At 54.2% G+C, this 27,782-nt stretch overlaps 8 protein-coding genes across 8 annotated transcripts; 4 read left to right on the top strand and 4 right to left on the bottom strand.

Moving 5' to 3' along the window:
• Positions 1 to 152: 152 nt before the first annotated feature.
• On the top strand, positions 153 to 5,849 carry CPAR01_04748 (fatty acid synthase alpha subunit; the record flags this gene model as incomplete). The annotated part of the gene is made up of 3 exons (XM_060489028.1): positions 153 to 681; positions 751 to 5,681; positions 5,739 to 5,849. The coding sequence occupies 3 exons, from the start codon at positions 153 to 155 to the stop codon at positions 5,847 to 5,849; spliced, it is 5,571 nt and encodes a 1,856-aa protein (XP_060353234.1).
• Positions 5,850 to 8,088: 2,239 nt separating this feature from the next.
• Positions 8,089 to 8,865, top strand: CPAR01_04747 (uncharacterized protein; the record flags this gene model as incomplete). Its single annotated transcript, XM_060489027.1, has 3 exons — positions 8,089 to 8,280; positions 8,386 to 8,645; positions 8,715 to 8,865. The coding sequence occupies 3 exons, from the start codon at positions 8,089 to 8,091 to the stop codon at positions 8,863 to 8,865; spliced, it is 603 nt and encodes a 200-aa protein (XP_060353233.1).
• Positions 8,866 to 9,818: 953 nt separating this feature from the next.
• On the bottom strand, positions 9,819 to 10,910 carry CPAR01_04746 (uncharacterized protein; the record flags this gene model as incomplete). Its single annotated transcript, XM_060489026.1, has 1 exon — positions 9,819 to 10,910. The coding sequence occupies one exon, from the start codon at positions 10,908 to 10,910 to the stop codon at positions 9,819 to 9,821; it is 1,092 nt and encodes a 363-aa protein (XP_060353232.1).
• A 1,291-nt stretch (positions 10,911 to 12,201) lies between these two features.
• On the bottom strand, positions 12,202 to 13,636 carry CPAR01_04745 (uncharacterized protein; the record flags this gene model as incomplete). The annotated part of the gene is made up of 2 exons (XM_060489025.1): positions 12,202 to 13,476; positions 13,538 to 13,636. The coding sequence occupies 2 exons, from the start codon at positions 13,634 to 13,636 to the stop codon at positions 12,202 to 12,204; spliced, it is 1,374 nt and encodes a 457-aa protein (XP_060353231.1).
• Positions 13,637 to 15,657: 2,021 nt separating this feature from the next.
• On the top strand, positions 15,658 to 17,028 carry CPAR01_04744 (uncharacterized protein; the record flags this gene model as incomplete). The annotated part of the gene is made up of 1 exon (XM_060489024.1): positions 15,658 to 17,028. The coding sequence occupies one exon, from the start codon at positions 15,658 to 15,660 to the stop codon at positions 17,026 to 17,028; it is 1,371 nt and encodes a 456-aa protein (XP_060353230.1).
• Positions 17,029 to 18,893: 1,865 nt separating this feature from the next.
• CPAR01_04743 (uncharacterized protein) lies at positions 18,894 to 21,124 on the top strand (the record flags this gene model as incomplete). Its single annotated transcript, XM_060489023.1, has 2 exons — positions 18,894 to 19,342; positions 19,393 to 21,124. The coding sequence occupies 2 exons, from the start codon at positions 18,894 to 18,896 to the stop codon at positions 21,122 to 21,124; spliced, it is 2,181 nt and encodes a 726-aa protein (XP_060353229.1).
• A 27-nt stretch (positions 21,125 to 21,151) lies between these two features.
• CPAR01_04742 (uncharacterized protein) lies at positions 21,152 to 22,170 on the bottom strand (the record flags this gene model as incomplete). Its single annotated transcript, XM_060489022.1, has 3 exons — positions 21,152 to 21,508; positions 21,600 to 21,697; positions 21,762 to 22,170. The coding sequence occupies 3 exons, from the start codon at positions 22,168 to 22,170 to the stop codon at positions 21,152 to 21,154; spliced, it is 864 nt and encodes a 287-aa protein (XP_060353228.1).
• A 1,196-nt stretch (positions 22,171 to 23,366) lies between these two features.
• CPAR01_04741 (glycoprotein X) lies at positions 23,367 to 27,650 on the bottom strand (the record flags this gene model as incomplete). Its single annotated transcript, XM_060489021.1, has 3 exons — positions 23,367 to 26,661; positions 26,978 to 27,094; positions 27,160 to 27,650. The coding sequence occupies 3 exons, from the start codon at positions 27,648 to 27,650 to the stop codon at positions 23,367 to 23,369; spliced, it is 3,903 nt and encodes a 1,300-aa protein (XP_060353227.1).
• Positions 27,651 to 27,782: the final 132 nt, after the last annotated feature.

The raw sequence follows: 27,782 nt of genomic DNA, 5'->3' as shown, positions 1-27,782 counted from the left end.
CAGGATTCCGACTCTCCCACGGACTCCCACGAACAGCATATACCCCTCCAAATCGTCAAAACTTCGACGACGGCTTCTAGATACCCTCAATTTCTCGGTTCTCCTCCCAGCTCCGTGTCATTGAGCTTTCCAGCTCCTCCCAGCTGTTCATAATGCGTCCCGAAGTCGAGCAAGAGCTTGCCCACACTCTCCTTGTGGAGCTGCTTGCCTACCAATTCGCCTCGCCCGTGCGGTGGATTGAGACCCAAGATGTTTTCCTGGCCGAGAAGACCGCCGAGAGGGTGGTTGAAATCGGTCCCGCTGATACCCTCGGTGTGATGGCCAAGCGCACTCTCGCCTCAAAGTACGAAGCCTACGATGCTGCCAAGTCTGTCCAGCGTCAAATCCTCTGCTACAACAAGGACGCAAAGGAAATCTACTACGAGGCCGACCCCATCGAGGAGGAGCCAGAGCCAGCTGCCGCTTCATCGAGCGCGCCGGCCGCTGCTTCTTCCTCTGCCCCTGCGGCTGCTGCCGCTCCCGCTGCTGCGGCTGCCCCCGCGCCCAGCGCCGGCCCTGCCGCTCAGGTTGCCGATGCCCCCGTCCAGGCAATCGACATCCTGCGAGCTCTTATTGCCCAAAAGCTCAAGAAGCCCTTGGCTGAGGTTCCCTTGAGCAAGGCCATCAAGGACCTTGTTGGCGGTGAGTAGCGAAATTTTCAAAACTCCCCACTACCCATTGTAGCAACCTGCTGATCCCCTATTTCCACAGGCAAATCTACCCTTCAGAACGAAATCCTTGGTGACCTCGGCAAGGAATTCGGTTCAACACCAGAGAAGCCCGAAGATGTTCCTCTCGACGAGCTCGGTTCCTCCATGCAGGCCACTTTCGACGGCCAGCTTGGCAAGCAATCTCAGGCACTTATTGCCCGTCTGATCTCCTCCAAGATGCCCGGTGGCTTCAACATCACGGCCGCGAGAAAATACCTCGAGACAAGATGGGGCCTGGCTTCCGGAAGACAGGATGGCACTCTCCTGCTCGCTCTCACCATGGAGCCCCCTGCTCGTCTGGGATCCGAGGTTGATGCCAAGGCTTTCCTGGACGACGTCACCCAGAAGTACGCCGTCACTGCTGGTATCAGCCTGAGCACCCCCCAGGCTGGTGCCGCCGCCGGCGGCTCTGGCGGTGGCATGATGATGGACCCCGCGGCCATCGATGCCCTCACCAAGGACCAGCGCGCCCTCTTTAAGCAGCAGCTTGAGCTCCTCGCGAGATACCTTAAGCTGGATCTCCGTGCCGGCGACAAGGCCTACCTCAACTCCCAGGAGTCCGAGAAGGTCCTCCAGTCCCAGCTCGACCTCTGGACTGCCGAGCACGGTGACTTCTACGCCGCCGGCATCCAGCCCGTCTTCAGCTCCCTCAAGGCTCGCTCCTACGATTCATCCTGGAACTGGGCGCGCCAGGATGCCCTCCACATGTACTACGACATTATTTTCGGCCGCCTCAAGGCTGTTGACCGTGAGATTGTCAGCCAGTGCATCCGCATCATGAACCGCTCCAACCCCACTCTCGTCGAGTTCATGCAGTACCACATTGACAACTGCCCTGCGGAGCGCGGAGAGACCTACAAGCTCGCCAAGGAGCTTGGTGAGCAGCTCATCGAGAACTGCAAGGAGGTTCTCAACGCCAACCCCGTCTACAAGGACGTTGCTGTCCCCACCGGTCCCCAGACCACCGTCGACGCTCGCGGCAACCTCAACTACGAGGAGGTCCCCCGCGCCAGCTGCCGCAAGTTGGAGCACTACGTCCAGCAGATGGCTGAGGGTGGCAAGATCTCTGAGTACGGCAACCGCACCAAGGTTCAGAACGATCTGCGCCGCATCTACAAGCTCATCAAGGAGCAGCACAAGATGTCCAAGACCTCGCAGCTCGAGATCAAGAACCTCTACGGCGACGTCTTGCGTTCTCTCGCGATGAACGAGAACCAGATCATCCCCAACGAGGACAGCCCCTCCAAGAAGGCCAAGCCCGGCAAGGTCGAGACCATCCCCTTCCTGCACCTCAAGCGCAAGAGCCTCCACGGCTGGGACTACAGCAAGAAGCTCACAGGCTACTACCTGCAGTCTCTTGAGGAGGCTGCCAAGGACGGTGTCACCTTCGCTGGCAAGCACGCCCTCATGACTGGTGCCGGTGCCGGTTCCATCGGTGCTGAGGTCCTTCAGGGCCTCATCAGCGGTGGTGCCAAGGTCGTCGTCACTACCAGCAGATTCTCTCGCGAGGTCACTGAGTACTACCAGTCCATGTACACCCGCTTCGGAGCTCGTGGCTCCCAGCTTGTTGTTGTGCCCTTCAACCAGGGTAGCAAGCAGGACTGCGAGGCTCTCATTGACTACATCTACGACCCCAAGAACGGCCTCGGCTGGGATCTGGACTTCATTGTGCCCTTCGCTGCCATTCCTGAGAACGGACGTCAGATCGACCAGATCGACTCTCGTTCCGAGCTGGCTCACCGCATCATGTTGACCAACCTGCTCCGCATTCTCGGAAGCGTCAAGACCCAGAAGGCTGAGCGTGGTTTCGAGACCCGTCCCGCCCAGGTCGTCCTGCCTCTGTCCCCCAACCACGGTACCTTCGGCAACGATGGTCTCTACTCGGAGTCCAAGCTTGCCCTAGAGACTCTGTTCAACAGATGGCACTCTGAGGACTGGGGTCAGTACCTCACCATCTGCGGTGCCGTCATTGGCTGGACCCGTGGTACTGGTCTCATGAGCGGCAACAACGTTGTCGCCGAGGGCGTCGAGGCTTTCGGCGTTCGTACCTTCTCCCAGCAGGAGATGGCCTTCAACCTTTTGGGTCTCATGTCTCCTGCTGTTGTCGACCTCTGCCAGAGCGAGCCCGTCTTCGCCGACCTGAACGGTGGTCTTCAGTTCATCCCAGACCTCAACCAGACCATGACCAAGCTCCGCAAGGACATCATGGAGACTAGCGAGGTCCGCCGCGCTGTCACCAAGGAGACTGCCATTGAGAACAAGGTTGTCAACGGCCCCAACTCGGAGGCTCTCTACAAGAAGACCCTGGTTGAGCCCCGTGCCAACCTCAAGTTCGATTTCCCCACCCTTCCCGACTGGGAGGAGGAGATTGCTCCCCTCAACGACCGCCTCAAGGGCATGGTTGACTTGGAGAAGGTCGTTGTCGTCACCGGTTTCGCCGAGGTCGGTCCTTGGGGTAACTCCCGTACCCGTTGGGAGATGGAGGCTCACGGCGAGTTCTCTCTCGAGGGTTGCGTTGAGATGGCCTGGATTATGGGTCTGATCAAGAACCACAACGGTCCCATCAAGGGCAAGCCTGCTCCCTACTCCGGCTGGGTCGACGCCAAGACTGGCGAGCCCGTCGATGACAAGGACATCAAGCAGAAGTACGAGAAGTACATCCTCGAGCACTCGGGTATTCGTCTCATTGAGCCTGAGCTCTTCGGCGGCTACGACCCCGAGCAGAAGCAGCTTCTTCACGAGGTTGTCATCGAGGAGGACCTCGAGCCCTTCGAGGCGTCCAAGGAGACTGCCGAGGAGTTCAAGCGCGAGCACGGCGATAAGGTCGAGATCTTTGAGATCCCCGAGTCTGGCGAGTACATTGTCCGCATGAAGAAGGGAGCTGCTCTCTTGATCCCCAAGGCTCTTCGCTTCGACAGACTCGTCGCTGGACAGATTCCCACCGGCTGGGACGCCAAGAGATACGGTGTTCCTGAGGACATTGTCTCCCAGGTCGACCCAGTCACCCTTTTCGTCCTTGTTTCCGTTGCCGAGACTCTGTTGTCGGCCGGTATCACCGACCCCTACGAGTTCTACAAGTATGTCCACGTCTCCGAGGTGGGCAACTGTATCGGATCCGGTATGGGTGGTGCTGGCGCTCTCCGTGGCATGCACAGAGACCGCTACCTCGACAAGCCCGTCCAGAACGACATTCTCCAGGAGTCTTTCATCAACACCATGGCCGCCTGGGTCAACATGTTGTTGATCTCTTCCTCCGGTCCCATCAAGACCCCTGTCGGTGCTTGCGCCACCGCTGTCGAGTCCGTCGACATTGGTTACGAGACCATCATGGAGGGCAAGGCTCGTATCGTCTTCGTCGGTGGTTTCGATGACTTCGGTGAGGAGGGCTCTTACGAGTTCGCCAACATGAAGGCCACCAGCAACGCCGTCGATGAGCTTGCCCACGGCCGTACCCCCGCCGAGATGTCGCGTCCCACCACCACCACCCGTAACGGATTCATGGAGTCCCAGGGTTGCGGTGTCCAGCTTATCATGACCGCCAAGCTCGCCCTTGACATGGGCATGCCCATCCACGGTATTCTGGCCTTGACTACCACTGCTACCGACAAGATTGGCCGATCCGTTCCCGCTCCTGGCCAGGGTGTCTTGACCACTGCTCGCGAGCACGCCGGCAAGTTCCCTTCGCCTCTGCTCGACATCAACTACCGTCGCCGCCAGATCGAGCTTCGCAAGAAGCAGATCAAGCAGTGGCAGGAGTCTGAGCTCGAGTACCTCTACGATGAGGTCGAGGCTATCAAGGCTCAGGGCCAGGAGGTCAACGAGAAGGAGTACGCTCACGACCGTGCCGAGCACATCAAGAGGGAGGCCGAACGCCAGGAGAAGGATGTTCTCCGCAGCCTCGGCAACAACTTCTGGAAGAACAACCCGGAGATTGCTCCTCTTCGTGGCGCCCTCGCTACCTGGGGTCTCACCATCGACGACCTCGAGGTCGCCTCTTTCCACGGTACTTCCACCAAGGCCAACGACAAGAACGAGTCTTCTGTCATCTGCCAGCAGCTCCGCCACCTTGGCCGCAAGAAGGGTAACGCCGTCATGGGTATCTTCCAGAAGTACCTTACTGGTCACCCCAAGGGTGCCGCCGGTGCCTGGATGATGAACGGCTGCTTGCAGGTGCTCAACACCGGTTTGGTCCCGGGCAACCGCAACGCCGACAACGTCGACCCCATCATGGAGCAGTTCGACATGATTGTCTACCCCAGCCGCACCATCCAGACCGATGGTATCAAGGCCTTCTCCGTCACCTCTTTCGGTTTCGGTCAGAAGGGTGCCCAGGCCATTGGTGTGCACCCCAAGTACCTCTTCGCCACCCTTGACGAGAAGACGTACGAGGAGTACTCCGCCAAGGTCAACGCTCGCCAGAAGAAGGCTTACAGCTTCTTCCACAAGGGCCTGGTCAACAACACGCTCTTCGTGCCCAAGTCCAACGCTCCTTACACCGACGAGCAGCTCAGCAAGGTTCTTCTGAACCCCGATGCTCGTGTCACCGAGGACAAGAAGACCTCCACCATCTCTTACCCCTCCAACTTCATGAAGGCGTCTGAGAAGACTGTCACCTCCACGGCGGCCAAGGCCACCCAGGACATGATGGAGGGTCTGGCCAAGAAGGTCGCCAACAAGAACAGCAACGTTGGTGTTGACGTTGAGGAAATCTCCGCCATCAACATTGAGAACGAGACGTTTATTGAGCGCAACTTCACCGCCGGTGAGATCCAGTACTGCCAGTCCGCGCCCAGCCCTCAGAGCTCGTTCGCTGGCCGGTGGAGCGCAAAGGAGGCCGTCTTCAAGTCTCTTGGCGTCTCCAGCAAGGGTGCCGGTGCGCCGCTGAAGGATATTGAGATTGCCAAGGACGAGTCTGGCGCCCCTACTGTCAAGGTAAGCTTCACTCAGCATACACTTTACTCTTGAGACTGTTTACTAATTTGATGATAGCTCCACGGCGAAGCTGCTGCTGCTGCCAAGAAGGTTGGCCTTTCAGACATTAGCGTCTCCATCTCACACTCTGAGACGCAGGCGATTGCGGTGGCTGTTGCAAACTTTTAAAAAGCGGGTAGACTGTACAATGCATTTCTAGTTCATGGGATATAGGCAGGCATGGGATCTTGCTTGTTCACTTTGGTCGTTTTTGACATCATACAAGCCTGGGAGTATAGACTGCGGGTACACTTTGGGAGGAGTGTAGTCGCATGATCATCATCGTCGGATGAATTGACGAGTTAATGCACATGTTGGGAACGGCGCAACAACGATAGAAGCTAGTTCCTCGATGCCACAATAGAATCTGTATCAACCATTTGAATCGTGTACGTGATTTGATGCCAGGTGCGGCCTTTGACGTGACATCAACCCAACCAACATCATCTTTTTCCGAGTACCTTGGGTAGCAGACACAAGTTTTACCCCGCCATGTACACGCTTATCAGGTTGTGTGACTCCCTTTCCCACCTGTTCGGGCGAAAAGCGGCGATCAGGATGCCAGGAATGCAACATGATCCTGGTTTCGTTACATGGCCAGTCTGATGAAATGGGACGAACTGGTGAGGTGGGGGTGCAGCAGTCACATCACTGCACTGAGAACGAGCGACTGTTGGATTGGCATGCACAAGGGGGTCAAAAGGAGAGACGGAATCTGACTGTGATGGCAATAGTGGTAATGATGTTGGCAGTTGAGAATTGAGGAGATGCTATTCTGGTAAAGGGATGGAGTTTGGGTTTCACGTGCTGTTGGTACTATGGTAATCGCGACTGCGTTGGCGCTGGGACAGTTCAGAAGGTCTCTGACCAAGGGCTGAGTCGTCGCAGGTTTTCAGAGGGTGGTGGGCGGCACGATGGTGAGGCAGGAGACGGGCTTAGACGTGCAGCGTCTGGTGTTTGACGCGTTGGTGGGTTTATCTTTGAACGATACGTGTAGAATCAAAAGAAAGGAATGAACAGATGCGACGAAGTGCTGTTCAGTGTTCAGCAAAGGAAGTGGTGCACCTTCAGCTTGCGCGTTCTTTTTGTTTCAGCGTTTGCCTGTGCTGCTCTGCGTTTCTTGTTTCCATCTTGTCCCACCTGAGACCGTGAAGTTCTTTAAGAGGTGGGAGGTTCGTCTGATGTGAAGATGTTTTGTTTTTCTGTCGCTTTCTTTTGGGATTGACGGTACGTTGACGGGAGAAACATTTCACACATGGGCCGAACAAAGACCATGTTCTCTTCTTGTTGGATCTCTTGCTGGGTTATGAGGGGTTGGTTCAAAATAGGGGCCAACTGGGTCTCTTTGCATTGAATTCCGCGACGAGGAACCCTGGCTGGTGAGTATTTGAAACTCGTGTAAGCCTGTTTAACTCCAATCGTTCTCGCCGCCTCCGAAGAGGTCAATACAGTTAATAGGAGGGGGAGGAAAATGGGATCCCCAAGTCGCAGCTGGCTTCACCCCCACCACTGGATCGCTCCTGCCGGCTCCCGGCTCTCATCCCGGCTCAGTGATCGACGAGCGTGTGCTTGTTGGTGGTGGTGTCTGGGCTTTTGCACTGCCGCGATGACTGGGGTGGACGAAAGGAGCATAAATCAGGAACCAGCCGTGTCAGCCAATTATATGCTGCAAAAGCTGGAGAGGCCCCTGCATGTTGGGAATGAAGGTGGTTTATGCATCGATGCATCCCCTTTTTTTTTTTAAGTGCGTTTTCCATCTGTCGATCATCCGTCATTCTGGTCCTCTATCCACAGGTGTGCCAGTGTGATGGTGGTCGAGGACCGCAACCGAGCGTCGTTCAGCCGACTGTGATCAGACTTTCCCTGTTCTTAGGTTGGGTTCTCCAGTCGTTATTGCGCTGGGTGTCTGTCTGTGGTCTCTGTATTTTTTGTGTGGCGCAGGCCTTGCAGGCTTGTTTGGATCTTGGATCAAATCTCATATGGTTGGGGCCGTTGTCATGCAAGACCACGGACTGGGCGTGTTTGAAGGAGGCAGTTTGAACACCTCCTTTATTACGTGGGCTTGCTGGAGAGAGAGGAGGTATAAGGAAACGGATGTTCCCCCTTGGTGCGCGCGTGGTTATGAACCGTCCACTTGGTCGTTTGGTGTATCCTATCCACGTTCGCTTGTGTCTGTTTTTTGCTGGCTTCGACGTTTTGAGTGCTTAATACCTAAAGTGCCTTATACCTACCCAATCTGAAGAGCCGCACAAGTGAAGCTATCACGAAGCATTCAAACCATACCGCAGCCAACACACCGGGTTACCTTACCTAGAAACAAGGGAGTCAGAAACTCAGGAAGACGGTACTAAGAAATCGAAACGCAAAAATGACGGGCGCAAACAACATCAGAGGCCTCATGGGCAAAGGCGCCCCGCCAACACCAGCCCTCTTCTCCATCGTCCGCGTCGCCGTCCTGGTCCTCTCTCTCGCCGTGCTCGCCGCGTGCGCGTACTGCCTGTCGCTGCTGGGCGCCTACTCGAGCAGCTATACCGGGCCGCCGGGCTTCATGCTCTTCGTCGTACGTCTGATCCGGGCCTTTTCACCCTTCGGCTATTCATCCTCAGCCCCAGCGACCAGGCATGTCAAAAAGTAATGTCACTTTACTGACCGCACCCGGGTTTAGTCTCTCTTCACGCTCCTCGTCCTAGGCGGCGCCATGATCCTCGAGCGTTTCGCGGCGCACCTCTACTTCCGCATCGCCGTACTCATCGGCTACGGCACGAACTGCCTGTTTTGGCTGTCAGGCTGGGCGTGGTCTGCGAGCATCGCGGCCTTGTTCCTGGGTGATACGTGCGTGCAGGGGACGTGCTTTGGGCCGACTACGGAGGAGAAGCGCTATGGGGGTAGTATGGCCGGTGCTGCTGCCGTCGGTGCTGTGAACTGGTATGTTCCTCGTTTTTTCATGTTCTCGGCTGTGGGATTGTGATGTAGTTGCTAACGAGATGCGTTCAGGGTCTTGATGACGATTGTGTTGTTTTATTACATCAAGGGATGCCTTTCTGACCCGGATTGCTATGGGGTGTCTACGGGCCATGGGTCGGAGATGGGGAGCATCAAAGCTGAGAGCAAGTCGCGGTCTCAGCCTTCCGTTCACGAGCCGTGAGCTCCACAGACTGCAAGTGTCACAAGCGTGAGGTGATGGTGTTCCATCTGAACAGACTCGGGAAGGGGAGAATTCGCGATAATCTTTGAGCTGGATCTGGACTTGATAATGAACGGAGTTCTTTGGTTTAGATGGAAACATCGACGCGGCCGGAATCCTCTCAGATGGTTCTGGAGGGAGAGTCATGATCTGGTCTTTGAATGGTTTGATGAGATACCACTGGCTATAATTAGTAGCTAATTTTATTTTTGCGTGAACTCCTACAATTGCGAGTCTGAACGTGATGTGTCTGTCTTACCCCCCAGCCTTCCGTCTGAATTTCCACTTCCAGCTGGGTTACTGAAATGCTGCTTGAAGAGATACTCCCTAGCAAACACGCTTCATGCCTTGGACACTACGTGCGCCTGGCCTCCTTCCTATTTGTGGTTGATACTCTCACGAGACCACGGGAAGGCTTTTCATGTATGGCAGCCTACATTAAAGCCGACTCTTACACTGCCCCAGAGCCAATAGCAACATTATCTCAAAAATCCTCAATTCCTTACATGACTCTTGTTCGATACAGCCGTGTGATTGAACGCTCCTACACAAGGTCAACAAGTGAGACCAGTTGTTCAAGTCAAGAATATTTTAGGTGTCACTATAAGGTTCATTTGAAGTTATAGTATTGAGTGGAGAGCTACGCAGGAAACAAACAGGTAAACGCCTAGAACTGGGTATCAAACTCCCGCGGTGTTTGCAAATACAATATTCTGTCAAAAAGCCCCCGAAAGGAGATTCCCCCTGCTGGTGCAAAACTCGCAAAGGGGAGCAAAGCAATGACAAGGAGTCCTCTCAAGAAAAGTCAAACCACGCAACCTCGTTCCTTGTCCATTCATAATCCAACAGCACCCACCGGAGCAAAATCACAATCTTCTCTCTCAACGATTTACTCCCCCTTCGACCTTCCTTCTTCAACGCTTTCTCTTGAGGACCTTCTTGGGCGTAGCAGGCGCAACCTCGCCCACATCCTGGAAGAAATCCAACGCGTCAATACGGTAATCCGCAGCGACGGCCTCCTTGGCCACATCCGGCAAATACTCCCAACCCTTTGGGTCCGCGCCAGCAGCGATAGCCTTGGCCTTCCAGTACCGACACTCCGCCTTCGCGAAGCTCGCCTCCTCGGCGCGGAGCACCGCTGCCCTGTCACGCCGGTTCCGGCTGCGCATCGCGGCGACGTTGTTGCGGTTCTTGAGGTTGCGGAGGCGCAAGGCTGCCAGGTGGTTGTTGTAGTCCATTGCCTGTATGCGCCGGGGGTCGTCTTTGGGGCCGAGAGAATCGTCGATTTTGATGAATTTGCCGAGGTCGGGTTGAGGGGGGAGGGAGGTAATCTCGGGGGGGCAGGGGGCGGCGCGGATTTTGTAGATCTTTGTGGCCGAGGAGGAGGAGTCGGTGAGGTCTGGGAGATTCTTCACGCGCGGCGAGGGAGGGGGGAGAGTTGTGTTTGTGTTGGCGGAGAAGAGGTGCTTGATTTCGTTCTCGCGGCGGGTGCGCTCTTCGAGGGTTGTGTAGAGGGGGACTTGGAGGTGGGCTGTTAGGAGGGAGGAGACTGTGCCTGGGAGGTTGTGGGAGGAGAAGAGGGTTAGGTGGTAGGGGGGTTCACCGTCGGGTGTCGTTGAGCGAGCGGGGACGGGGATGGGCTTTGGGTGACGAGATCGGAGACGTTTGGAGAGGGGCTCTGCGGTTTCGGTGAGCGTCTGTTGGGGAGGAGGGGGAGGATGGATGCAGGCGTTATTGTTCAAGGGTTGCTGGTAGGGGTTGTTGTTGTATGGAGACTGGTAGTTCGACTGCTGGAAGTTGTTCGTGTATGGCGACTGATACTGCGACTGAGGGGGGTTGTATGGTTGCTGGTACTGCGACTGAGGGTTGTATGACTGCTGGTACTCATCAGGTCCGAAGAGAGACATGTCGTTGAGGATTGGGTCCTGGAAGATGTCTGGATCCTCGAAGGCGTACGGATCCCGGGTGTTGTCGAGATCCAGGAACTGGCTGTACGGGCCGGACATGATGAAGTTGTTGAGCAGTATTCTGCGACGGATCTTTGGGAGCTATGAAGGCTTTGAGTTCGGACGAATTTGGGACACGCAAGGCTGTGAGACTGATGACTGGTCGTGATGTTTGCTCTGGACGACGAAGAGTCACGATGCCCGCGGAGAGAGAAGTGAAGGGTGTTTGCTAGTCAAGGAGTATCCCAGATACTGGCGTGACTGAACGAAGAGAATGAATTCGATGAAACTGGTAAGAGTGTTTTGAGTGAAGAAAATGATGGTCAGGAAAACAAGAGTGAAAGTATCGTAACGGGTGGGTGATGGGGGGGGGGGGGGGGGGTGGTTTATATGGAAAAGGGGGAGAGGGCGGTTGTTCGGTCGTTCGACCGCCTACTCAGAGGCCGCCCATTAGACGCCTTTAAGCGAGCAAACAATATCAGACGAACGGTCATGCAGCTATTGAAGAATTCGAAAAGTGATTCTGAGCCTCGCTCGTCTAGGTCAACACGTGAGTTGAGAAGTTGAGACGACGGGGCGGATCACGGGGTCGGCACGACGATCGTGAGGGACGGAGAGAGGTTTCGAGACTCATTGTGGCAGTTTGGCGGTGTTGGATCACGTGTAACTTGGAAATGGCTGTCAAAGATGCCGCTTCTTGTTTAGTTCTATCAAGAATAGTATGACAATTTCGAGGATAGGGGTAGGTTGCTCGAGGAAATCGAGACTTGTGTCAAGTGTTTAAAGTTGTGAGCCTTGAGCACGTCGAAGACATGCTAGCATGAACATGAGCAACAATTGGAAGTAGGTTGCGAAGCTCGCCTTAAGAATATAGCCATGTTTTCTAAAAAAACAAGTGAGTTTCTTCGTCATGTTCTTCCCTCTATAAGTAGTTGACATAGGCCGATGTTGCGCAAATGTCCGGCAGGCCGGTGGACGCGGGGCCGATCAAGTGCGGGAGCCGGCCCCGGTCTCTCTTTGAAATGCCTTGGGGGAAGACAAAGAGACATCGCTGATTCTATAATTCTGAAAGGCATATATATTGTGCAATGCAAATTGAAACCATATCCGAATAGATTGTCATGTAATTGAATTCTTCATCTAGATAAGCCGGTTGAATAGACTCTATTATACCAAGCCAAACGCTCCCACTGGATATTCCCGTCGGCCAATTCAAGGCTCGATCTGTTGTCATGCAATGCAATCCCCCGAAAAACGCCTCAAAAACATGCTGCTCTGGCTGGCAAGGCTGTGAAGCTTGCCCATATTTTCACCAATCACGCCCCTCTCGAAACGTTCGTAAGCCAAAGTTCTAGAGCTTGCTCTTCTGGACATCCTCCATCTCTTTGAGGATGTAGTCATTAAACTCCTCAGCGTTGTCGAGGTAAAGGTGGTGACCCGATTTGGAAACCTCAATAACCTTTGCTGACCCGTTCTCCCTCCTCTTCTCTTCCTCCGTGCCGTTGAGCAGCGCCTGCAACCTAGCCTGCTTTAGCTTCTCGGCCGCCGCGACGCCACCCTTCTTGTCCATCCAGTCGTTCTCGCCGTACATCATGACGATGGGGATTCCCGTCTCCCTAAGCTTCTCGCCCGTGCTCTTCTCAATGACCTGGCGGCCGACGCCGTCTATCCTGTTGACCATGGGGCTGCGGGCAAAGGCACCCGGGGCGAGGATGTACGGCAGGGCGTACTCGCCGCTGCCGCGCTGGCGGAAGATGGAGAAGGCGTAGTCGTGCAGCGCCTGGGACTCCTCTTGGGGCAGGTGGTTGAAGCGGCGGGATGTCCAGCCGGAAACGAAGCGGGGGCCGAGCGGGCCGGTGAAGCGGACGATGCTGAAGGGGGAGACGTTTGCGTCCCAGAGCCAGACGAGCCAGCCCGGGAGGGGACGCTTGGGTGCGTTGGGCTTGGCGTTTCGTGATGCTGTTGTGTTGGAGGCGTTGCTGGTGACTTCGTTTTGATCCTGTGTGAACTCGTTTTGGAGGGTCGATTCTTCGGGTTCGGGCATGGCTGCGTTGACTGCGTATGGGTCTTCGGGGATTCCCACAGGCGAGGCGAGAATGAGCTTCTTGAGGTGGCCGGGGTACTTAAGTGCGTAGGCGATGGAGAGGTACCCGCCGAGTGAGTGGCCGATGAGGGTGAACTTGTCAATGTTGCGCTTCTTGCGCCACTCCTCGAGGGCGTCGATGAACCAGGCCTCGGCCTCATGAGTCTTGCCCTCCTGGTCCTTGGCAGTGACCTTGAATGGCGGCCTTGTGGAATTGCCCATGCCGAGCATGTCGAGGGCGTAGAGCTTCCATCCCTTGGGTCGGGATAGGGGCTCAAAGTTCTTGTAGAAGAAGCCGAGGCCGGCGCCGTAGCCGTGGACGATGACGAGATTGTTGTCGACCTCCTCGCCGACGCGCTCGATGGAGTATTCGTTGAGGGCGCGGTTCTTGCCGGAGAGCTCGACCATTTGGGACTTCCATACGCGCTGGCCAAAGGGGTCTGGCTTGGTCGAGTCGAGGGAGGCGTTTTCGCGGGCTTCTTTGAGGTAAGGGATGTGTGACAGGACGTTGCGTTCGGCCATTTGCGGAGTTACACTTGTCCACTGCGGACTTTTTGTTAGCAACGTTACCCCGCGATTTGAAGGACTTTCTTGGATTGCTTACCCATTGATAGACGGCATCTTTGTATCCCAGTGGGAAGTAGGTTCCCGGGGGACGAGTTGTCGCATTGGGAGCGGCGGGGGGTGCGGCGGCGGCAGCCATTGTTTGGTGGGATCGGCGAGGGACGGAGTCTTCAGAAGAGGCCCGTACGCTAGGTGCGGGAGATTTGACAGTTGCAGAGGACGACGTAATTAGTGAGGAAGCAAGTTTGAGTCGCGACCCGTTCACTAGAGAAGAAGCGGTTTGTTGGTGTATCATGCCGGATGTTGCTGTGGGTGGTGGCGACGGGGGCCAACCGTCTATATACAAAAGTCGCAAAATAAAGTACGGGTAGCGCAAGGCGTCAAATCAGTGTGGCCGCGGGCGGCGGAGGTGTGTGTCCGGAGCGCGGATGTTCTGAAACTTGCGACGACTCATCAGTCAGCAAAGAATGCGGACCGGGGGCTGCAGTCTAGACGGAGCGGGATAGATAGATGCAGTTAACGCCGGGTTAGCAATCCTCCCGAGTTCTAGGCAGGTGCAGTAACAAAAGAAGGACGGAGACGCCGTTGTGCAGGGCAGTGGTGACGCGGAGATGTGGCAGAGGGGTGGACAAAAGATGACGGTGGGCAAAAAGGTGGGAGGGTTCGATGAGAGACAAGCAAGCCAGGTGCCCCGGCCGGAATGTCAACGGCTCCGTAAAAAACCGACAAGCTTGTTGAGCAGTTGAGCGACAGGGGCGTAAGCAGGCAGGGGTCATTGTGTGAGGAACATGAGAAAGACTACTGTGTAGGTGGCACCAAGGGGACAACAACGTGCCCCAGAAGCGGGATGCGGATCGGTTCATGGACTTAGCACTCGGAGTTTGGCGGGTAGAAGAGTGGGGGCAGCTGTTGCATTGAGCCGTGTCGGCGGTAAGAGACAAAACAAGCCTCCGATTTCCCGGTGGACATGTGGCTAAGTTGCTGACTACTAAGTCGTAACTTGGAGAAATCCGTAGTTGGCCCAGTCAGATGATGCTTTCAAGGCTGAAGCCTGAAGCTGACGGTGCAATTTCTCTCCAGGACCTTACGCAATCATAGACACGCTAACTCGATGTAGGCAACAATCTGAATGGAGCTGTCAATTAAGACAGCATCGTGGCTGTGGAATCGTGGCCGGATCATGACCATACAACTGTACTCCGTACCCAGCATCTGTCTAGTATATGCTGTCAATATTTGCATAAGACCTGCATGAAGAAAGTAATTGAGTTTAGTTGAAGAAGAGACGAAACTTCCTTCTCTAGCTTGGTGAATATGTTTCGATTCTGAGGCTCAAAACAAAAGCATGGACGAGGAAACGTCTTTTCTCTGTGCAGTGTCTCCCACACAATGGGGCATCAATCACAATGCACTCAGGGTCTTTGCGAATTGTGTGGGAAACAGGTGGAAATGCGCCTTTTGCTGACAAGCCAGAGCCGAGCAACCTTGTATTACTCCGTACTCTGTATTCCGCAGGGGCCCTTTATATCCCTGAGCAGCTCATCAGCCTTGGCTCTTCGAGCTTCATATTCAATCAAGCCCTGTTCATCGTGAAATCTTCAACCGATTTGCACGTGTCAAGCTCTCACTGAGATGCGCAGCTCCCCAACAAGCCTTATCGCAATCGCAATCGCTTATCGTAATGGTCCAGACACCCCGCGCTCGGGCCACCCCGCCTCTTTTCCCTATGACGTCCCACTGTCCACACCTGCTGCCAGGCGGAGCGGAATTTCCACCCCCAACCCGCCAGCTGAAGCACACCCGGCTGGCCTGGATTGACATCTGACCACCGACAGATTCCAGTTCCGCCCTTGCTTCGAACACCAGCAGAACGCACACACGCAGAAAGCTCTCACCTCCAAAGGGCAGTGCAGCTAAAGCAGCTTTATTTTGCTTGTTGCTCACCCCTTTCTGCACACCTGCGCCCCGTCCACCTGCAGCTTCGCATCTCCATCCCCCGCCCCTCGACCACCGCGCATGTCTGCAGACCGCTGCTGACTGCGGCTGCCGAGGCCCCTCCAATTCTCAATCCTCCGTCCCAAAGCGACCTGACCGCCGCATCACCACTACCGAAAAGCTTGAAATCCCCTCTGAGCGACGACAGGTCTCCCTACCGCAACCATGGCCGACGAGCTTGACTCGCTGGTCAAGGGCGCCCCGCCGCCGGGCAAAGAGCCCAAGGCCGCCGTCGGTACCACCGGCGTCGTCCCCGACTCTGGCAAGCAAGGCGACCCGTTGATCCATACCCCGAGCTCTCCGTCCATGATCTACCTGAACCTCCTCATCCTCGAGGCCTCTCTACGCGCACAGTACCTCGAGCTTCGCGCCCGCCGCCGCCATCACACGTTCTTCTTCACCTTGCTGACCGCATGGATCAGCGGCTTTGGGTACGCTCTCTTCTTCGCCCCGCGTGAGGATGGACGTGGAGTTGGTGGCTCTGTGTACTGGGGCGTCGAAACATTCGAGAAGATTTGCTTCATGGGAGGTGTCATGACCGCGATACTGGTATGGGCTACAGGAATATGGGAGCGAGGCATCAGGTGGCCACGCCGTTGGTTCGCCATCTCCAACAGAGGCCTTCGAGGTTTCAATTCTAAGCTGGTTATTATCCGACGACCTTGGTGGGCCGAGTTTCTCTCCACCATTGGCTTCTTCCTGACCTACGGACTCTTCTCCCACACCGCCAGCTCGTCCTACCGCTACGTCGAACCATCCATCCTGCGCGAAGTCGAAAAGGAGCTGAGCCTCACCACGGACAGCCACCCAACGCTACCGGTCCTGCTCGAAGACGAAGAAAAAGGTGGTCACGAGGAGGATCTCGCCCCGGGCGGAGATTACGTCAAGCTCCTCCTGCTCGCGAAGCCGTTCACGCCTACATTTAGAGAAAACTGGGAAATCTACCGCACAGAATACTGGGAGAAGGAGAACGAGCGTCGCGCCCTCATCCAGAAGAAGCTCGCAGCACGCGACCGCCAGGTGGCCAAGCAGCGGTGGGGCATGTTCTGGTGGCTGCCGTGGCACCGCATCGACAAGGCCGGCCCGCCGCCCGCGCGCCAGCAGTCGCCAGAGAAGACGACGATGCACCCCCGCGCCGCCGCCATCGAGCGCGAGCATAGACGCCGTGGCAGCACTACCAGCGCCCACCGCCGCAGCTCGACGAGCTCGAGCCGCAGCCTTGCGCCGTCCTTGGCCGCGACGAGCGACGACGGGGATGGTACTGTTAGTAGGAAGGCTAGCACCGGGTCCAATGCGTCGGAGAAGCGGAGGAAGAAGACGTTGACCAAGGCGAAGCGTCCCAATATTGAGTCGAGATCTGTCACGCCTGATATTTCGTCGCCGTTGGCGAGGGAGGGAAGTATCAGTCGCGGGGATAGCGGTTCCGGTGCCGAGTCTGTGGCGGAGAGGTCGTTGAGGCACTCTTCGTCCAAGGCTAGTATCAGCTCGTCCATCAATTCGGTTCGGGAGAAGCAGCGGAAGGCTAGCGAGTCGTGATTGCATGGGATAATAATGTACTTTACGAAGCGAAGAAGCGAACAGATGATCAATGAACATGTTATACATGCACTTCTCCAAAGGGTTTCTACACCATTTCCTGTTTCTTGGAGGTGGTTGATTGCTTGGTTGGTGTTGGTGGTGGTGGCAATCTGAGCCTACCTTATGAAGGCCACCTGGATTCATGGATGAATATGAGGCTTGACCATTTGATCCATCTTGTATGGCCTTATCAACCGCCATCAGTCTGAATCTCGTCGTCGAGGTCGTCCAAATAATTTTATGAGATGATGTGAGCACTGAACCCAGAGACTGGCTCCTTCCTTGGTTCCTTCCTGGGCCACTCGCGCCTTCCTCGCCTCCTCGCTCAAGGTCCTGCCTCATTTCTGTGGCTCTCTCCTTCCCAAACTTACACCATTCGGATCAATTGTCAGGCAGATCGGAAGAACGCGCATTCGTGACTGCTTCGCTCGGCTCCACTCCGCTCCTGGCCACTCCGGCTCGATACTTCTTTCTCTGAGCCGACCTCTCGATCTTCCATCCTTCCTTTTTTTTCCTCTCCCCCCATCTCACTTCGTAGTCAGAAAGCCTAGCCTCTCAAGGCATTATTTTACCAAAAAATCAAACTTCAATTCACTAACTATGGAATATTCCCTTTCGATACATCGGAGTCATTGACACGTCTTAGATCGTCACTCGAACCACCTCAACACAGTTTATTCCCAATGCAGCAACATCGATCTTTCCGCCTGTCGTGTAGGACCGTCAATCCTGGGCACCAGTCATCGAGCATATCTCGAACTTTTCCCTTTCCCACCTATCGGACGTACCAGATAGGCTCTATGCCACGCGACGCGCTCTTCCGCCGTGGACAGAGGGGCTAGGCAACCTGACACGAGTGAGATCTCTTACCTACGAAATTACCTACCTAATGTGAGTACAATTGGACCTTTTCTCGTCAATGACAAGGAATACTCATCATCTGCCACAGTACCTACATTCCCTAAGACTTCTTCCCATGGGAGCTCAGCTGGATTCTAAGTTTCTTGCTCTTTCCCAAGCCTGCTGTCCAGATATCTACGTACCATTGGGTGACTCAGAGTAAATGAGTACGTCCCTGATAACACCATCCATTCGGTAAGGAACCAATCGCGTCAATCGCCTTCTTCTTCCCCATTCTGACTAGAAGCAGTTGCCAGATGGCAAGCAGATGACCTTCTCCCCGCTCGCCACCTCATCCTGCGTCTTCCGGTTCGCTTTGCAAAAATTGATGATTGAGAAGTCTCAGTGTAAGCAATGCTTCTCAAGAACTTCCCATAGGATAGTTGAGGAGCCTTGTTGGCAACTGAGATAATTCTCGTGCACTTGTCTGTTCCTCAATCTCTTGTGATGATCGCAATAGCTTAGTGTCTCTCGGGAAAGCCCCCTCCCCTCCCCCACCAAATTATGGCCAACGCCGGTTCGATTTGGATGCAACGCGACCTCACTTCCGATTATCCTTGCGTAGCTGACCGCCTCTTGGAGTGCTAGCATCTGTCCAATCAATCCTCATCCACTCAACAAGGGGACATGTGAAGCCCTCCTGAGGCTGTGACGAACTACGGAAAGTAGCATATTGAGGCTGACTGGTTCGCCATGGTGAGCATGTTGACGAGCCCCTTTAGTTGGTTACAAGTTTCCTCCAGGCGCAGCAGTCAAGCCAATTAAGTCTCTTGAACTGTCCTTCCTTGGCTGTGTTGCGTGATCGTGCATGCATAGCGAATGGCAGGTGCTGCAGTAGTCTAGGCCTCTAAGTGCTACATAACAGCTGATTCCCTTCACCCCCGTTGGTTCAAAGACACGTTCTCAAAACACCCCATGGAAAAATGGAGGCAGTCTCAGCGGCGGCCAGCATCGCTGGGCTTCTCTCCGTCGCCGGCCATGTCGTGAATGGTCTCATCAAACTCAATGGATTCGTCCAGGCTGCAAAGGAAATGGACATTCGAACCGAGTCCTTGAATGCCAAAGTTGGGCTTCTTTCTGAAACCTTAGAAGACATAAAGGCTTTTCTCCAGGTCTATGAAAAAAACCTTGCCTCGATTATCGAGACATCTTGGGAGCCGAACATTTCTACACTCCGATCACATCTCGTTCGCTGCGGAAAGGACCTCGACGAATGGTCCAAGTCGTACAAGAGCGTCGGGAAGTCAACATCGAAGCGACGGAAGTTCCTAGACATCATTCAAAACAAGCGCCTTCGGGGCATCTCGGATATGGAAATTAAATTGACGGCTCACCGCTCCCAATTGATTTTTGACCTCAGTGTTTTGAATGCGTGAGTTTCTTAGCCAACCAGGCTTCATCAGCTAATCGCCTGGTTCACAGCGCCTCTTCTATGGCAGGGCTGGCGAAGATTGACGCTGTTCAAGAAGGTTTACATCAGCTCACGGAGCTCAACTTACAATCAAACGCCACGAATGACGAGTCATTGGCATCCGCGGCAGAGGAATCAGCCGTTCAGAACCGAAAATTGAGGGACCATATCTCAACCGCTGCGAGTGATCGACTAAGGCAGCTTGAGAACCAAATCGAAGCGCATCGTTTAGAGACTCGACAGTCGCTCACGGCCATAAGCGACAGTATATATGGCCTGGCAAGCTCAATCAGCAGCTCTATTGAGCAGCTCAGTCAACCGCATTCTCAGACGGGTTCACTGAGAAGATTGAGTTACTCTTCTCAAACGGATGGCAGTCACGACGGTGATTTTCAAGACTTCTTGGGTACTTCAAAAACATCCAGACCAATAAGGACATTTTGGTCCTGCGGCTCGGCAATTGGAATGGACGACTACTTTGTTGCCGGCCATAACGAGGATTTGGTCCACTGCATATTTTGTCTACAACGCTTCGACATCAACGAATCGCAACAGCAAGCAATGCATGTCGTAAACGTTCACGCACCAGCTGCCTGTAATCAGGGAAAGCTCTATATCTCCTTATCATATTTCAAGTTTCATTTATGCGAATGTCATTCTGCCCAACGTCCATCGCTGGATCACAACGATAAGTCTATAAAGCTCTTTCGTGTCGACACCAGCAAGTCACGAGATAAACGCTTTACAGATCTTGAGGGCTTACCTCAAACTTTGGACTCGCAGCCGACCTCAATGTATGTTGAGAAACAGATATGTCAACTGCTTTCGGAAACCGAGTACGTTGAAAAACGCCCGGGATCGTGCATACATGCATTCAGAGACATGAATCAAGTTATTGAGAGGATTGCTCATCGTGTTTTCTGGGTGCAAGACCCGCCACAGCAGCTAATCCAGGTGCTTTATAAGGCAGCGGTACTAGAAGAGAAGTTGAACGTTAACTTCAATCGGCCATTCCCCCGAAGCTGGGCTCCTATACCCGAAGACATGATCAGAGGGGGTACTAGGTGGACCGGAGAGAGCTTGTGTTCCACCCCACATCATAACCTACGATGGTTCGTCAAAGACACCGCGATTCGCCAAGCAGGATGGCGTAAGCTTGACAGTGAAGAGCAACAATCCTCGTGTACCGAATGTCGGGGCGCTGCAACTTATCGTACCTTTGAAGAGGCAGCGTCACATCTGCAACGGCAGCACTTCAAAATTCCAGGACTTCCGCCTACCAAGGCTGACTTGCGAGCATTTTGCCACCAGTATCAGCCAAACAAATTTAACGAATGGCTCGAATCTCAATGGAGAGACGATCTGGTGCCCTTAGTCGCTAGTTTGAACCACAGGGCGCCAAGCCTACAAAAGATATACCAGTGGAAGTTGGGAATACTCGCCCGGTCGGACCATTTTATCACCATGCTGTGGCACGAAGCTGTTGTTGGCAATCGCAAAAGAATGCTTCTTTCCTCGATCGATGGGGCAGGCAAGTTCCTGACGATCCTCAAGGATGCCTTTCCATGGGACGGCTTAGTACATTCTATACCAGACACTTCGAGCAAGATGGACATTGACGAAGAAGATGAAAACTCATCTTGGACAAGAAGTGACGGTGCTGTGGATTTCAACTTGTCAGAAACGGTATCGAGAGAAGAGGAACGGTCCTATGAACCGCCTCTTGCAAGATTCATCAATTAGAATGCGACTGACACTGCACAGCCTGGCTTAAGGCTCCTCGGTAAAATTGACAGCCATCTGCTTCTCATCCAACCACTCGTACATACTCCCAGTCCAATCCCAGGTAATGACCTGCTCCGCCTCAGCACCCGTCGTGAAGTTCCCGCAGAACCCACCGACGTGGACTCCATGCAACCCCGGGAACTCCTGCCGAACAATCTTCCCATCCAACTCCGTTGTCTCAAGGTCTTGAGCCATGTTACTGCGCCAATATTTGGCACCGTTTTGGCCCATGTATGCGTTTCCGCACATCGATCCCCCGTCATAGCTGAGTTCCAGTTGAGAGGACCGCGGGAGGTGAAGCTGCGTGAGGCTGGGAAGAAGAGAGAGGGATTTTATAAGATCCTGGTTACGCAATATGCCATTTGGTCAGCAGCACGTGGCAGAATCAACCTTCGAGGGATTAAGAATGGGGAAAAGTTGAAGGGAGGTTTACCCGCAGCAAGTTTCCCCGGTTGATGTTTCTATGTTTGAAGTCTTGGGCTGGCGCACCTATATGGAGCCCTTCAATGTGAGGGGTATCTCGAAGTACGCCTATGAGTTTGTGAGTTAGTCAAAAACAGAATTGACATATACATATCCCGCTCCAAGTACTCACAATCAGTCATCGTGCCCGTCCACTCGACTTCTCCCATATCAAGCTTCCTCAGGCCTTTGAGTCTCCCTGCGGCAGCGAACCAGGCCACATCCCTCTTATGCGCAGCTTCTCCCCAGACAAAATCATCGCGTTTCGCTTCGAGAGAGGTCAGTGAAGGACAAGCGCCGACAATCCACGGCGCATTTATGGTCGAGACAAGGTGCTTCACACCAGGCAACCGTGTCCCGTCCTCGATAAAGGCCCTGCCGATGGCCGCATTCTCGTCGACGCCCCTTACCATCCATTCGATCTTGCTCAAATTCTTCATCTTCCCCATGACGTCGAAAAACAGCGCCGGCAAGGACTTAGGGGGAAGCGTCGATTCCGCGGTTATGGTGTCCCAGGTATCACCCAAGGTCTGCCACCCCATTCCGGTTTGGACATATACATCCACCGTCAACTCACGGGCTTCAGCGAGTGCTCTCGGGCACGCCTTGATCTCATTGAGTCTGTCGCGTCCGGGAGTCTTCAGAGCTCGCGGGCGTGGTTGGTGAGCCACGGATGACCCGTGTCGAGCAGGAACTGATGGACGCGCGGGGTCGCATTGCTGCCTAGCCACGAGGAGATGATGAGTGGGACCTGGAAAAACGTGAGCTCCCAGGCTGACGCGAGACTTTGGGAAAAGAACATGAGGACGAAGGGGAGGGAAGTTGTGGACAGTACTTTCGTGATATTTTGTTCCGGAGTCGTCTGGAGTTTGTGGTACTGATTCGATCGTTGAGGGCCCGGTTGCTCGAGTCTTGGGCAGCGGTCACTTGTACGTCTCGATACGTGTATATGTAGATAACATATGTTCTGTCTAAACACGAAGTCTAACTTTGGAGTACGGAAGCACGTTGTTTGAAAAGATCTGGATGACGTCGAAGGCGAGAGCAGATGCATGGGAGTTAGGCAACGAGTACTGTTAGTCACATCGTAGGGCACTACATTAGCCATGCCAAGCGAGACATGGACACGACCAACAGTTCCCAAATTGAAACACATGGCCGTTCCACCCGCGATTCACAAATAAGAGGACCTGAAAGAAGCAGCTCCGAAACGCGTGGAATAGAAAAGCACAAATTATTGCATTGGATAACTCAAGCACAATCCGGGTATTGAGGATGCCGCCTTGCCTTATTCAGTGCCCCGGCTCATTACGTTCCCTCCCAAATCAGAATTCTAACATTTGCAAATACCATATCCATCATTTCCCAAGTCGCATCGAGACGCGCCAAGCTTCTCATCGTACCTAGGTGATGGCTCATAGCCTTCAAAGCCGCGTCGTTAAGGAGCGTAAGGGTATCATAACCACAAAAAACAAAACGTATCCCCCATTAAATATGCAAAATTGCCCAAAAAGTAATGCCCGCCAAATGATCCCAATTACTCATTAGTCTAAAAGAGTGTCGTGAATTCGTTGTAAAGAAGCCAAACCATAAGTCACTTTCTCATAAAACGCCAAACATGATGTTGGTCCAAGACCTCAGGAAGGAATGTGCAGAATAGGATGATGAACTTTTACCGCCAATTGTACAAACCCACGAAGAAGAATCTTATATAATGTTCAGAAGGATCGGATACGAATTAGAGGAGTAGAAGAACCATGAGCGGCGCCAGTATGGCGAGGATGGTCGAGGTGGCGGGCTTGACTGCTGCGGCTGTGATGGGGCCTGTCGAAGTGGTGCTTGGAGAAGACACAGTCGAGGATGGCGCTGAGGTTTCGGATGTAGAGCCTCCAGCCCCGCCAGTTGCTGTAGATGCTGATCCGGCTGAGGTGGTTGGACCGTCAGACACGGATTCTGAGGGGCTTGAAGCCGACGGACTCGAGCCGGGACCGTCTGTCGCTGTTCCGGACGGTGCTGATGATACCGAAGATAAAGTTGCCGTGGAGAGTGATGACGCGCTTGCTGGAGAACTCGACTGACTTGGAGCGCTTGACCCGCTCGCGGGACTCGAAGCAATTGAAGTACCTGAGGCACTCGAAGCGCTTGGAGAATCCGAGGAGACGCTTCCGGTCGGAGTAGGAGTTCCAGCAGAAGTCGAGCTTGTCGAAACGGCGGCAGACGTCGCTGTTGAAAAGCTGGAAGTCACGGCAGTGGATCCGGAGCTAATCGTGGCCGTGGAGGTCGTGTCAGATGGCGTGGGAGAGACCGAAGGGCTAGAGCTGGATGAAGATTGAGAGCTTTCTGCTGTGCTGGCAGTCGAGGATGTAGAAGACGCTGCCACGCTCGTGCTAGGAGACGGCGTGGGAGTGGGAGTAGGTGTAATCGTGGTAGACACCTCAGCAGTGGTGGTTGTGGTTGACCCCGGAATAGGGACGGCCGAAGTATCACTGGAACCGGCCCCTTGGCTTGCTGTCGTGAGTGTAGCCGTGCCGCTTGCTTGACTCTGGGGTGGCAGGATAGTTGCGGAAGACGAAGTCTGCGGTGCCTCGCCGGTGCAGTATACTAGCCACTGCTGGAATTGTGGTTCGATGTAAAGACGCAGAGTCTCCTTCCCGTCATCGGCGTTGTCTATCACGCATTGCCTGCAAGTCTCGAGGTTCATCTGGAAGGCGGAGCCCGCTAAGCAAATCTGAGGGTTTTTGCCCACGGTCTGAACCTCGATATAAACATTGTTGCAATTGTCGAAGCAGATGGCAGGAGCGATCGTAACATCTCGCTTGCCGAAGAAATCACGGCGCTCGTAGACCTTGCCCTCCTGCTTATGCTTGTAGGCGTGTTTGCCAATCTCAGCAGAGGATGTAGGGATAGGGGAAGACGTGATCGTGGGTTGGGCGGTCGGAGGATAGTGAGTTAGCTCCGTAGCTGAAGCCCAGTTTCCGGTCGTGATGGTTGTCTTCTTGTGTCCCTTCTTACCCTTCACCTTGGTCACAATGACTTCGTACTCAAAGATGTCAAAAGGAAGACCAAAGGCATTTGGATTCAGGTTGAAGTATCCCTCATTCACTGGATAGTAGCTTGTCTCATTCTCCTTCCAATTTGCTAGAGTGACAGGCGGTGCTGGAATACAGTTCTGCGGGGCACAGATATAATTGTCTGCTGGCGGGTCTGCCCATAGGTTGCAGCCGGCCGGCTTGGGAGGGTTGCAGACGTATCCGGGTTGACAGCCCCACGTCAGGTTGGACCTCGGGTTGTATTCGGCCGCAGAGTTTAATCCGGGAGTGTTCGTTGGGGCCGGGCAAGCCGTGATCTCTGTGACCGTTGAAGGTGGCAAGGTAACGGTGACCGGGGGCAACGTTAAGGTCGAAACGACGAAAGATGTTGGCCCTGGCACGATGCTGGTTATTGTCGAACCGTCGCGAGTGATGGTCAATGTCGATGCAGGCGCAGTCTCGACGACCGTAGTCACAATTGTTGAACCAGGCAAAGTCGTCACAGAGGGAGGCAGAGTGACCGTGTTTACTTGAGTGGTAACCAGAGTCAACGTGGTTCCGGGTAAGGTGATTGTCGTTAGCTCGCCTGCAATTGTCGAAACTACAGTCGATCCGGGAAGAGTGATGGTTGCAGGAGGAGGTGTGACGGTGATGACATCTGTGACTCCTGGCAGAGTAATTGTAGATGCTGGCAGGGTGAGAGTCGTGATTTCACCGGCAATCGTAGTGAAAACCGTTTCGGGCGGCAGGGTAATCGTCTCAGCGGGACGCGTTACCGTCTCTCCGGGCCCCGTGATAGTGGCGGTCACAGGAATTGTGATGGTTGAAGCAGGCAAGGTGATCGTAACGGCCTCCCCAGAAATCGTTGTCGTAGTTGTGACTGGCGGAAGGGTGACGGTTGAAGCAGGCCGAGTGATCGTCTCACCAGGACGAGTAATTGTCTCCCCGGGTCCTGTAATAGTGGCGGTCACAGGAATGGTGATGGTTGAAGCAGGCAAGGTGATCGTGATGGCCTCCCCAGAAATCGTTGTCGTAGTCGTAACTGGCGGAAGAGTCACTGTTGAAGCAGGCTGAGTAACGGTCTGAGGAGGTGAGGTTTGCGTGACTGTTCGAGTGACTGGATAGGAAGAAACTATCGTTCTCACAGAAGTCTCCACGACAGTCGAGTAAAACGTTTCTCGAATCGTCCTGTCGTTGGTGACGGTTATGGGAATAGTCACTGGATAACTCGTCGAAAGAGTGAGAGTTTCGAAGAGAGTCGTTGAGACGAAGACCGTTGTCAGAGAAGTCAAATATTCTGTCTGTTTGTTCGTGACAGTTGCGGTTCTTGTGGCCGTTGCCGTTGCTGTTTGGAATTCCGTGTAAGACGCAGTTATGGTCACTGGTGAAGTGTAAGTAACGAGACTAGTGAAAGTGGACACAGAGTAGGAAGTCTTGGTGATTGTGTGATCAGAGGTAATAGTGTATGGGATGCTTGTCGTATACACAAGGGTCGAGATGATTGTGGTCGTTGAAATCTGAGTCGCCGTCCGAGTCACAGGCTGAGTGATTGTTGCCGTTCGCTCTTTGGTCTCGAAGATCGTTGTTGGTGGCTGTTTCTGAGTCTCTGTAATAGTGTCCGTGATATAGTAGGTCTTCAATGTCGTGTAAGTCGTGGTCACGTATTGCGTTTTGCTTGAGATCACTGTCGTTGGAATGATCTCGGTCGACACAACGGTGGATACCAAAGTCGAGACGGAAGTATGAATCCGAGTAGCAGTGACCTCTCGCGTCTGCGTGACCTGTTGCGTCTCGATGGATGGAGGGAGTTGGATTGTCTGCTTCTGCGTCTGTACGATTGTGGTGGGAACTGGGACGACTTCCGTGACCTTTGTCGTGCTCGTCTTCCAAATTGTGGTTGTGGTCGTCCTGCAGACTTGCTGAGGAGTTCGCTTCCTGCCATAGCCACCTCCATAAGTTGGGACGGGGGAGGTGGTTGGACCAGAGGCATCTACAGGATCGCAACTGAGACGAGTTAGCTCATGTAATCCCAGGCTCTACCGCATTGTGTAACAGACGCCGGATGAAATTAATAGACGGGGGATGAAATCAATAGCGGGCTCGGAAATGCAGAATCGCAAGCCATGGACCCACGATCCGTATGTCGTCTACATTCTGTCTCGGCGCCCTCTCCTCATCTCTCTTCAACAAGGCGCCTTTGTCGAATAGAGAAGGCGGGACGTTGAAATCTTTGTAGGGGATATAGAAGAGGATAAGGAGCCGGGTATGGCTTGGTGGGTTGAGAATGTTTGGGATGTACGCGGGAGCTTCCTATACTTACAGAGCCACCGTGGTAGTCACAGGGTAGGAGGAGACCTTCACAATTGTCTTGGTCTCGTAATCTGTCGTAGTGAAGGCTTGCGTGGTGTACACAGTCTCTTTGGAGACGATCGTGAGGCTAATTGAGGTCAGTCAGAATCTAGAGATATCCTTCCTAGGATTCCTTGGGAGAAGGCAGCTCACGTGGAAACGACCGGCTTCTCAACGGTCAAGGTCGAGATCTGCTTTTCCGTAACAGTCGAGACCTGCTTCTCAGTGACAGTCGAAACCTGCTTCTCGGTGACGGTCACAGTCTGTCCCCAGGGGCACTTCGAGGCCCAGTGGCTACAGTCATCGGTATCGGTGCCATAGTCTGGCGACTTCTTGTCGGCGCTGGTCGTTGTGGGAGCGGGCTGGGCTTCAACTGAAGAAGCTGGTTCTGCGACGGGCTCCTTGGTAGCTGAGGCCGAGGGCGTCGCTGCCGGTTCCGACGACTGTTGAGGTTCAGGCGATGGCGATGGCGAGGGTGAAGGCTCAAGTGAAGCCGGAGATGAGGCTTCTGGCAAAGAGGCAACCGAGTATGCGCCAGACGGCTCAGCATAGGAATCATTCTGTCTCGCAAATACTGCTCCGCTGTCTTGTGCCGTGACACTGGCGGCCAAGGCACCCAAGGCCAGGAGTGATGTCCAACGCATTGCCGTGAGCTTCTGACGAACGAGAGACTATGGTATCCCAAGTGCCCAATATCAATGCAGCATGCAAGCTGGTCGCGTTGCGACAATGGACTAACGAGTGTGGGAGAGCCGCAGGTCGAAGCTGAACACACA

This window comes from Colletotrichum paranaense (genome assembly GCF_030867605.1).
Source record: "Colletotrichum paranaense strain IMI 384185 chromosome Unknown Scaffold_3.1, whole genome shotgun sequence".
In the NCBI taxonomy this organism is placed as follows: domain Eukaryota; kingdom Fungi; phylum Ascomycota; class Sordariomycetes; order Glomerellales; family Glomerellaceae; genus Colletotrichum; species Colletotrichum paranaense.
This window is presented reverse-complemented; position numbering and strand designations above follow the sequence as displayed.